Source organism: Leptodactylus fuscus, chromosome 4 (genome assembly GCF_031893055.1).
Source record: "Leptodactylus fuscus isolate aLepFus1 chromosome 4, aLepFus1.hap2, whole genome shotgun sequence".
In the NCBI taxonomy this organism is placed as follows: domain Eukaryota; kingdom Metazoa; phylum Chordata; class Amphibia; order Anura; family Leptodactylidae; genus Leptodactylus; species Leptodactylus fuscus.
Window position 1 is genome coordinate 209693320 of NC_134268.1, and position 12320 is coordinate 209705639.

Consider the following 12320-nt stretch of genomic DNA (forward strand, 5'->3'; position numbering starts at 1 on the left):
AAGTCACTGGAGGGAGGGGGCGGGCCTGTCTCCATGCATACAAACCCGGCCCTTAGCCTGTGGGTTATATACAGCAGTACACAGAGAGACCCTAATACAGTATATGTGTATACAGCGCATGCCCAGTGCCCCCATAACAATGCCAGCCACACTGCCCCCTACTGGTGCTGGACTATAATGCCAGACACACACGGTGGCCCCATAATATAGAGAATACAGAACAGTGCCAATCACTTCCACTAGGTCAGCCATAGCCTCGGCCCTCACAAAGCCAGTCAGTAGCCAGTAACATTGCCAGCCCGTGATTTATAAGCCGGGCGACCACAATGACCCCCATAACATTGCTCTATAGTAACAGAGAACGATCTAAAGATGGAAGAGGGGCAAATAGTGTGACACACAGAGCGAACCCCACAATATAATGCCCCTATAATCACCCTGACAGGGTTTGTCCCCACATTACAACGTCCCCCATGAGTTGCCCCCACATTACAACGTCCCCCTCCAGTAGTCCCCACATTACAACGTCCCCCTCCAGTAGCCCCCACATTACAACGTCCCCCTCCAGTAGCCCCCACATTACAACGTCCCCCTCCAGTAGCCCCCACATTACAACGTCCCCCTCCAGTAGCCCCCACATTACAACGTCCCCCTCCAGTAGCCCCCACATTACAACGTCCCCCTCCAGTAGCCCCCACATTACAACGTCCCCCTCCAGTTGCCCCCACGTTACAACGTCCCCTTCCAGTAGCCCCCACATTACAACGTCCCCCTCCAGTTGCCCTCACGTTACAACGTCCCCCTCCAGTTGCCCCCACATTACAACGTCACCCCTCTAGTTGCCCCCACGTTACAACGTCCCCCTCCAGTAGCCCCCACATTACAACGTCCCCCTCCAGTAGCCCCCACATTACAACGTCCCCCTCCAGTAGCCCCCACATTACAACATCCCCCTCCAGTAGCCCCCACATTACATCCCCCTCCAGTTGCCCCCACATTACAACATCCCCCTCCAGTTGCCCCCACGTTACAACATCCCCCTCCAGTTGCCCCCACATTACAACGTCACCCCTCTAGTTGCCCCCACGTTACAACGTCCCCCTCCAGTAGCCCCCACATTACAACGTCCCCCTCCAGTAGCCCCCACATTACAACATCCCCCTCCAGTAGCCCCCACATTACATCCCCCTCCAGTAGCCCCCACATTACAACGTCCCCCTCCAGTTGCCCTCACGTTACAACGTCCCCCTCCAGTTGCCCCCACATTACAACGTCACCCCTCTAGTTGCCCCCACGTTACAACGTCCCCCTCCAGTAGCCCCCACATTACAACGTCCCCCTCCAGTAGCCCCCACATTACAACATCCCCCTCCAGTAGCCCCCACATTACATCCCCCTCCAGTTGCCCCCACATTACAACATCCCCCTCCAGTTGCCCCCACGTTACAACATCCCCCTCCAGTTGCCCCCACGTTACAACGTCCCCTTCCAGTAGCCCCCACATTACAACGTCCCCCTCCAGTTGCCCTCACGTTACAACGTCCCCCTCCAGTTGCCCTCACGTTACAACGTCCCCCTCCAGCTGCCCTCACGTTACAACGTCCCCCTCCAGTTTCTCCCACATTACAATGTCCCCCTCCAGTTGCCCCCACATTACAACGACCCCCTCCAGTTGCGCCCACATTACAACGTCCCCCCTCCAGTTGCCCCCACATTACAATGTCCCCCCTCCAGTTGCCCCCACATTACAACGTCCCCCTCCAGTTGCCCCCACATTACAACGTCCCCCTCCAGTTGCCCCCACATTACAACGTCCCCCTCCAGTTGCCCCCACATTACAACATCCCCCTACAGTTGCCTCCACATCACAACATCCCCTTTCAGCTGCCCCCAGTTTAATGCCTCCTTCCAATTGCCCCCACAGTTTAATATCATTTGTCCCCATATTATTATGTCCCTCTTCTGGTACCAAACTTAAAAAACCCACTAACACTAGGTTCACACCTGCGTTCTGGTCTCCGTTCTGTGGTTTGTGGAAACCACAGACCGGGTCCAGCTGTGAGCGGTGGTGAGCGTTTTATGCTTTCCGCCGCGAAACCGATTTTTAAAATCCGGACACAGAGTACTGCATGTCAGACTCTGTGTCCAGATTAAAAAACCCGGTTTCGCGGCGGAGAGCATAAAACGCTCACCACCGCTCACGGCCGGACATCTCTCTCACCCATTCAAATGAAAGACTCCTGCAGCTTTCCGTCTCCTGCCTCTGTTTTATGCAGGAAATGGAAACCTGCAGAACGGAGACCGGGCGCAGATGTGAACGAGCCCTAACTCTCACCTCGCCACATGCCCCTGCTGTTCTTCTCTTCCCTCTCAGGTCCTGGGCCTTCTGTGAGCAGAAGTTGTAATGTGACTGATTGGTGGATTCTGCCTCAAAAATCCACCTTCAAAAAACTCACTGTGAACATACTCTAACAGCTCCACCAGTGCTTTATAATAGTGTCTGCCACAAAGACTCCATAACACTGCCAATCACAGTGACCCCATAACAGTGCCACCAGTGCTTTATAGTAGTGTCACAGTACAGAGATAATACACACAGTGATGTCACAGTACAGGGATAATACACACAGTGATGTCACAGTACAGGATAATACACACAGTGATGTCACAGTACAGAGATAATACACACAGTGATGTCACAGTACAGGGATAATACACACAGTGATGTCACAGTACAGGATAATACACACAGTGATGTCACAGTACAGAGATAATACACACAGTGATGTCACAGTACAGGGATAATACACACAGTGATGTCACAGTACAGAGATAATACACACAGTGATGTCACAGTACAGGGATAATACACACAGTGATGTCACAGTACAGAGATAATACACACAGTGATGTCACAGTATAGGGATAATACACACAGTGATGTCACAGTACAGGATAATACACACAGTGATGTCACAGTACAGGATAATACACACAGTGATGTCACAGTACAGAGATAATACACACAGTGATGTCACAGTACAGAGATAATACACACAGTGATGTCACAGTACAGAGAAAATACACACAGTGATGTCACAGTACAGAGATAATTCACACAGTGATGTCACAGTACAGAGATAATACACACAGTGATGTCACAGTACAGGATAATACACACAGTGATGTCACAGTACAGGGATAATACACACAGTGATGTCACAGTACAGGGATAATACACACAGTAATGTCACAGTACAGAGATAATACACACAGTGATGTCACAGTACAGAGATAATACACACAGTGATGTCACAGTACAGGATAATACACACAGTGATGTCACAGTACAGGGATAATACACACAGTGATGTCACAGTACAGGATAATACACACAGTGATGTCACAGTACAGAGATAATACACACAGTGATGTCACAGTACAGGGATAATACACACAGTGATGTCACAGTACAGAGATAATACACACAGTGATGTCACAGTACAGGGATAATACACACAGTGATGATACAGTACAGAGATAATACACACAGTGATGTCACAGTACAGAGATAATACACACAGTGATGTCACAGTACAGGGATAATACACACAGTGATGTCACAGTACAGGGATAATACACACAGTGATGTCACAGTACAGAGATAATACACACAGTGATGTCACAGTACAGGATAATACACACAGTGATGTCACAGTACAGGATAATACACACAGTGATGTCACAGTACAGAGATAATACACACAGTAATGTCACAGTACAGAGATAATTCACACAGTGATGTCACAGTACAGGGATAATACACACAGTGATGTCACAGTACAGGGATAATACACACAGTGATGTCACAGTACAGGATAATACACACAGTGATGTCACAGTACAGGGATAATACACACAGTGATGTCACAGTACAGAGATAATACACACAGTGATGTCACAGTACAGGGATAATACACAGTGATGTCACAGTACAGAGATAATACACACAGTGATGTCACAATACAGGATAATACACACAGTGATGTCACAGTACAGAGATAATACACACAGTGATGTCACAGTACAGGATAATACACACAGTGATGTCACAGTACAGAGATAATACACACAGTGATGTCACAGTACAGAGATAATACACACAGTGATGTCACAGTACAGGATAATACACACAGTGATGTCACAGTACAGGGATAATACACACAGTGATGTCACAGTACAGGATAATACACACAGTGATGTCACAGTACAGAGATAATACACACAGTAATGTCACAGTACAGAGATAATACACACAGTGATGTCACAGTACAGAGATAATACACACAGTGATGTCACAGTACAGGGATAATACACAGTGATGTCACAGTACAGAGATAATACACACAGTGATGTCACAATACAGGATAATACACACAGTGATGTCACAGTACAGAGATAATACACACAGTGATGTCACAGTACAGGATAATACACACAGTGATGTCACAGTACAGAGATAATACACACAGTGATGTCACAGTACAGGATAATACACACAGTGATGTCACAGTACAGGGATAATACACACAGTGATGTCACAGTACAGGATAATACACACAGTAATGTCACAGTACAGGGATAATACACACAGTGATGTCACAGTACAGAGATAATACACACAGTGATGTCACAGTACAGGGATAATACACACAGTGATGTCACAGTACAGAGATAATACACACAGTGATGTCACAGTATAGGGATAATACACACAGTGATGTCACAGAACAGAGGATAATACACACAGTGATGTCACAGTACAGAGATAATTCACACAGTGATGTCACAGTACAGGGATAATACACACAGTGATGTCACAGTACAGGATAATACACACAGTGATGTCACAGTACAGAGATAATACACACAGTGATGTCACAGTACAGAGATAATACACACAGTGATGTCACAGTACAGGGATAATACACACAGTGATGTCACAGTACAGAGATAATACACACAGTGATGTCACAGTACAGGATAATACACACAGTGATGTCACAGTACAGGATAATACACACAGTGATGTCACAGTACAGAGATAATACACACAGTGATGTCACAGTACAGGATAATACACACAGTGATGTCACAGTACAGGATAATACACACAGTGATGTCACAGTACAGAGATAATACACACAGTGATGTCACAGTACAGGATAATACACACAGTGATGTCACAGTACAGGATAATATACACAGTGATGTCACAGTACAGAGATAATACACACAGTGATGTCACAGTACAGGGATAATACACATAGTGATGTCACAGTACAGAGATAATACACACACAAAAAAATACTCTGTACACTGTAACGTTATGGTATATAAAGAAAGTTATTATAATGATGTCACAGTAATGGCGGTGCATTCAGTTTTCCACACGCCTTTCCATCATACATACTTATTACTAATCGCACCCATAGTTTTTGGCCCCATAGTAGCTCCTGTATCTGCTGCCCTGAGGGTTTACTGAGTGCAGATACAATGACTGTCAATGTAACCTTATATCTCAGGCTGTTATTATTATTATTATTATTATTATTATTATTATTATTATTATGCTGTATCTTATATCTCAGGCTGTTATTATTATTATTATTATTATTATTATTATGCTGTATCTTATATCTCAGGCTGTTATTATTATTATTATTATTATTATTATTATTATGCTGTATCTTATATCTCAGGCTGTTATTATGATGATGATGATTATTATTATTATTATTACTACTATTATTATTATTCTGTATCTTATATCTCAGGCTGTTATTACTTAGTATCCTCCATTATCACCTATAATCAGTCTCTGTCTCCCATATCCTTTGGCAGGGCACAGACAGTAAGAATTACATGGATATAAACCAGACTGACAGCAGATCTGCGCACACTGAACTATATGCACGTACAATCTCTATGAACTCACCGTACGTGCTCCTGCTGCAGAGTTCTCAGCTTCGCCTGTGCTGGAGGTTTGTCCCTTCTCAGCCGCCGTTGCAGCTGTAGCCACGCTGATCTTGCACATGGTGCTACAGGAAGAGAGCTGAGCTCGGAGCTGCTGTCTGTGACTGGGACTTCTCTACGTTCTACCTGGGGATTACAGGGGGCAGCAACTACAACTATGGGGGGACAGGCAAAGAGGAGGAGCAGCAAACCCAAGAGGAAGCAGAGAGGAAGGAGTACAGGTGAGCAGACTACAACTCCCAGCATGCTGAACCACTCATCTGCAGAATGTGACCATGCATGTAGTGGTGCTGAGTTTGTCATTTGGTAATAGGGGTATGTTCAATAATACAATGAGTACTGTGTATCTTTATGGGTAAGTGCTGCACTGAGCTGAAGAGAGACAAGTTACAAGACAAACTCAGCTCTGCTACTTCTCTGTACACTGAGCCTATATTCACACTACCAAGTTCCACCTGTGTGCAGGGAGAGGGACTCCTAGGAATAGAGCTAGGGTCACACTAGCATTAGCTGTCTGTTGCGGAGGTCCAGAACAACAGACTGCTAAAATAGTGGCTACATACGGAGCCGAACGGATCCCATTGACTATAAATGAGGTCCGCCAGTTGTCCTTGTTTATAAACTGAAAGCAGTGGACAAGAAAACTGTGCATGCACGACTTTTTTGTTCACCAAGTCTCCGACACAAACATGAACATAGCTTTATCTATGTTGCTCGGAGTCCCTGCCGTCCATAGTATTATATGGGACTCCGAGCAGCATAGATAACTGTATTGCTAGGAGTGCGTCTACCTACACATTGGCCTGGAAATACGGCGAACACACAAACCGATTTTCATGGGTAAAACTTAACGCGTGAACTTAGGCTTATACAGCAGTAACTAGTAAGTGCCAGTTCCTGCACACTTTGGCTGTTACATCTCATCCAGGCTTTGGTGTGATGACACGGTATAATTTAGTGTCTGTGGACGTATACAGCTTTCCTACAATCCAGCACAGAACTGTCAAAAGTTCCATTAACTTTAAAGAGGGCCTTTCATGTCCTCAGGCACTTGCGGCTTTATATACCGCTAGAAAGCCAACAGTGCGCTGAATTCGGTTTTCCCGTTATGTGCCCCGGGGCTGGAGCTATTGGTGCTGTTACCCATCTCTGCCAACTGCCAGAAGGGCGTTCCTGACAGTCTAGCTGGGCTGTGAGGATCGCCCCTCTGACTGTACTCGTCCATAGCTCTGTACTGTCAGAAGGGGCGTCCCTTACCGCTCAGTGATGATGCTAAGCTGTGAGGATCGCCCCCCTGACTGTACTTGTCCATAGTCTAGTACTGGGAGGCGTTCTTCGTGTTAAGGACAGTACAGGACTATGGACAAGTACAGTCCGGGGGGATGGTGTTCCTCACAGCTTAGCATCATCTCTGAGCTGTAAGGAGCACACCCTCTGACAGTACAGAACTATGGACGAATACAGTGAAGGGGGTGTTCCTCATAGCTCAGCTGACTGTCAGGAACGCCCTTCTTACAGTGGGCAGACGTCGGTGCCGTTATAACAGCAAGGATCTCTCCAGCCTTGGGACCCATAACGGGAAAGCAGACATTACACTGAATTCAGCGCACTGTTGGCTTTCTAGCGGTACATAAAACCGCCTGTGCCCGGGGGGAATCTAGCCTTTTAACCTGGGCATTGGACCCCTCACCAATCACATATCCTAAGAAGTCATCAATAGAGATGAGCAAGTACTGTTCGGATCCGCCAATCCGAACAGCACGCTCGCATAGAAATGAATGGACGTAGCCGGAACGCGGGGGGTTAAGCGCGCCGGCTACATCCAAGCGGAAGTACCAGGTGCATCCATTCATTTCTATGGAGCGTACTGTTCGTATTGGCTGATCCGAACAGTACTCGCTCATCTCTAGTCATCATTAGTCCTGGAAAGCCCCTTGAGAAAATGTAATTGACTGTCCCCAGACCACAGCATAGCAAATTGTTTGGGTCCGACACTTGGAATCCTTGCAGAACACCGGTATCGGGTCAGCGCGTCTCTCGGTATTATTTACATGGCGTGCGTCATTGTTTTGTTTTTTTTCTCATCCCTTTAGCTGATGACATCACTGGTTTGTCTGCTCAAGACCGGATGAAAATGAGGATGCAGAACAAGGCCAAGAAGAAAACTGCCGACAAATACTCAATTCATCAGCTATTAGATAAGGTAAGCCAGCGAATATTAAAGGGGTTGTCCAGAAATTTAAAATTAGAATAGACCATAAATATCTAATGAGTGGGGCACTGGCAGACGGCCCCTACGTTGGTCAGATGTGTATGGACCCAGAAGCAGTTGGCTTTGGTTTCTATATAGGGGCTGGTAACGCAGCTTAGCTCTTGATGAAGTCAATTACTGATCTGCAGTACCAGTGCCGGCCACTATGCAGAGCAGAGAGCTATCCTCTTCTGGGTTCATGTAACTCCAAACAGCTGATCCGTGCAGGGGCCGTCTGTCAGCCCCCTCCCCCCACCGATTAGATATTTATGGTCTATAAAAAAAAAAAAAAAAGTTGCTGGCCGACCACTTTTAATACGAGATACATAACAATAAAGGGATTGGGAGATGTTGTCATACACCGTACACCTTTTCTTTCCATCCACTGTCACTTGTAAACTGTTGCTTTCTGTTATCAGCCATATCCAACCCACCTTTCCTGATACTTACCTGCCCTTGTGCTTGACATTCCCCATTCTGTACCGGTCTTGGACTACGTGGCTGGCAGTGCAGAGTCTCAGGTAGTCACTGCGCCCTGTCACTAGCCTCAGCAGTCACATGTTGAGTATCAGTAGTGACATCATCAGTACGAACATGTGACATCACAGGCCAGTGATTGGGTGCAGTGGTCACCTGACTCTCTGCATTCTTAGCCCAGGCAGTCTGTGGACTGGAGGAAAAAGGGAATGTGCCACATGAATGGAGAACTGGGCGCCTTTATATCTCTTTTTTTTTTTTTTTTTTTTTTTTATTTCACCCCACTGGGATTTTTTCTTTAAATTAATCCCACAAAACACCTTTAGGTTGGTGGAAAAGCTGTTGCAACCTCTGATCTCAGTTTCAAAGAGGACTCGAACGTGTCTGCTTTAGTAAATACTTGTATTCCACATAATATAACCATTCTGCATCGTTTCTTATAACTTTACATTGTCCTGTTCCTCTGTTACTACTCCTAGAAATTTATGAATAAATTATGTTACCAAATAGGGTGTGTGTACCAAGACAGTCATAGCCTGACCAAATTCACCGTGTATACTCGAGTATAAGCCGACCCAAGTATAAGCCGAGGCCCCTAATTTTACCACAAAAAACTGGGAAAACTTATTGACTCGAGTATAAGCCGAGGGGGGGAAATGCAGCAGCTACTGGAAAATTTCAAAAATTAAAATGGTTGGAGTTTTTGGGTGCAGTAGGTGCTGGGGAAGGGGAGGGGGTGTTTTGGTTGTCTGTCTGCCCCTTCCCTGAGCTTGAGGACTGAATTTTTTTTTCCCCCACGTGGAATTCAGCCTGGCTGACTATAGGGGATCTGCAGTGCTCCTATTAACCCCTTCCTGATGGAACAGGAGCACTGCAGATCCCCTATATTCAGTAGACCGGGCACTGTCAGACACAGGGAGACCTAATGTGTTTGTGTGTCACAGTCATTTCCTACTTTTATATGTATTCTAGGGAAAGGAGGGATCTACAACTTTTATTTACTTTAATCTTTAATTACATTTTTTAAAGCTCCCTTTTTTCCCCACAATTTTATGGGACATTCGATACATTACTATTGTGGCTGGTCATAGACTCCTCCACTAACCGCCCCCCCCCCCCCCCCCCCAAAAGAAAATAAAATAATTTTTTTTTTTTTGCTTGACTCGAGTATAAGCCGAGGGAGGCTTTTTCAGGACTGAAACTGTGCTTAAAAATTCGGCTAATACTCGAGTATATACAGTAAGTGTTTAGGGACACACCCCTTTGACAAGGATAATGGTAACACTCAATTGTAAAAAATTATTTATAAATTGTTACTAGGAGTAAGAGAGGAACGGCATAACATGGATGCCCTAAAATGATTTCGTTGGGAATGCTGGTATTTATTAAACTTGTCATGTGTGGAGTAGATACAGATCGTATTTAAAGAGATACTCTGGATTCAGAACATAAAGCTTGTTTGTTAGATGGTAAAATTTACAGTTTTCCAACATATATTGTGTTTCAGTTCTTCATGGTTTTTAAGATCTCCACCTATGTGCATAAAGTTATATAAAAACTTTAATAATTTAAAATAATTTTAAAACTTTTAATCACGTTTTATGTTATAAAAATCCTGCAATTCTGACTTTGTCCACTAGGCAATTTAATATGTTGAGACTTCCTGTTTTCTGTTGGAGAATTCTTTGCTGCGTTCACCTCAACACAGCATACTAGTGATCACAACTATCATGTATACGTAGAATAGCCTCTGCCAGCGACTTTGTCTGCAGGTTGTTGGCATCGATGATCCGCCTATATTCAGAAAATTGCTCCTGTCAATGGTTCGCCTGCTGTGGCATTTCGGCAACTGTAAAGCTGGTCTACTTCTAAACTTCTTCCTCACGCCGTGCCTGTGATTGTTCCGGCATCTCAGCAGCTCGCTGGGACGCCATATAATGAGCGTGTTCTTTGTGTCGCTGATCCCCATCAGCTCTGCTTGAGGAGAACTCTGTGGCGTCTGGCTATGTTCATAGATCTCGTTGTTTTAGAATTTTACGACAAATTACATTTTCTTTTTCCCATCATGTTTAAAAGTAGCAAACTGCCAATTTGGATTAAAGGTGTTTTCCCATCCAGTGTGTTAGCACTGCCTGGAGCAGATCAAATAATATGCAAATGCATGTACACAATCCACTGAGGGTTAGCTGAGTATTTACATAGAGAGATAACAGACCTGGCTGAGATAAGCTGCTTTAGGAGCAGTGTAATATAGTATGTGAACATAAATTCATAACAGTCGTGAAGCCATGTCATTTACCGGGATAAAAAGTTGCCTATGTGTTCAGGTTACATTCTATCTATGTGCCAAATTTCATCTAAATCCATTCAGCTGTTTTTGTGTGATCGAGGAACAAACCCACAAACATACAAACTTTCACATTTATAATATTAGTAGGATAATATACAGGATCCAGGTCACAGGGCATGCCCAGAAAACACTAAAAGTGAATAGGGTCTGCTCCAGATCATTGTGTCTCTGCCCCATAGTCCTTCTATAGGTAACAGGAAGTCAAAGAATGTTTTTGGTTACTGGCAAAAGTTGGAATTGCAAGATTTTTGGGAATCTTTTTAAACATAGATATTCATTCGCTAAATCAAAAATCTCACCAAAAAGTCTTACTACTGGATCCCCAATACAAAATATTTAATGGGTCCCCCTCCACTTAACCATGTGCTATGTAAATACGTGTGGTTTTGTAGAGAGGCCTTTGGGCCTCTGAGGTTCCCCAGGACTAGTAGCAGCGGCTACCTCTATATACCCCTGTATACTCTTTTTTTTTTCCTCTGGCCCCTTGTGCTTACCTAATGAATATATTCTAGCAAGTTGGTGGGGACAAATGAAGTGAGTACATTGTACATTGAATGTCATCTGTGTCGCCTTGCCGTGTTCCTGTAGTCAGGGATGCATTTTCCCTTTCATGATCTGTTTTGTACTGATGTTTATCATCTTATTACATGGACATGTTGATACTCCAATAAACCATAATCTGCATCTTCTCTTCCAGACTGAAGAGTATTTGGACAATTTTAATTTTGAGATGGCCCATCTGTTCTGCCAGAGAGCCCTGGATTTGGAGCCAGAAAACCTTGAAATCCTGGACATGATGGGAAACATCTGTATGGAGTTGGGCAATGCAGAAAAAGCAAAACAAATATCCTTTGTGATTGTAGCCCCGGTCTAAGGTGCATTGTGTCTTCTGCAAAAACCCCAAAGTGGTGAATGGGTGTATAAGAGCGCACACTGATTCTAAGTTATGCGTATGCCAATATTTTATTGCTCTAATGCATGTAAAGTAAAAAACGATGCAGAAACATTTGGCTATTGGCGGAGAGTTATGGCATCGTCTAAAAGCAGCGCCACACCTCTACTACCAGCAGGGGGCATTGCGTCTCCTGTAGCTCTGTACTGTACCACTGAGAGACATTACTAGACACCAGCTCATACACTTTAGTAATACCTCAACCAACTATTGGCTTTGACATAACAGTAACTTTAGGGTCCACTATTGTCGAT

At 44.6% G+C, this 12320-nt stretch overlaps 1 protein-coding gene across 1 annotated transcript in view; it reads left to right on the forward strand.

Moving 5' to 3' along the window:
- Positions 1-5952: 5952 nt before the first annotated feature.
- The window catches only part of LOC142201191 (uncharacterized), a 228549-nt gene continuing 222181 nt past the window's right edge, over positions 5953-12320 (forward strand). The window contains exons 1-3 of the mRNA XM_075272018.1: positions 5953-6257; positions 8130-8239; positions 11812-11967. Of these exons, the coding sequence (XP_075128119.1) occupies positions 6194-6257; positions 8130-8239; positions 11812-11967 (330 nt within the window). The 5' untranslated portion in view covers positions 5953-6193. The remainder of the gene's footprint in view (positions 6258-8129; positions 8240-11811; positions 11968-12320) is intronic.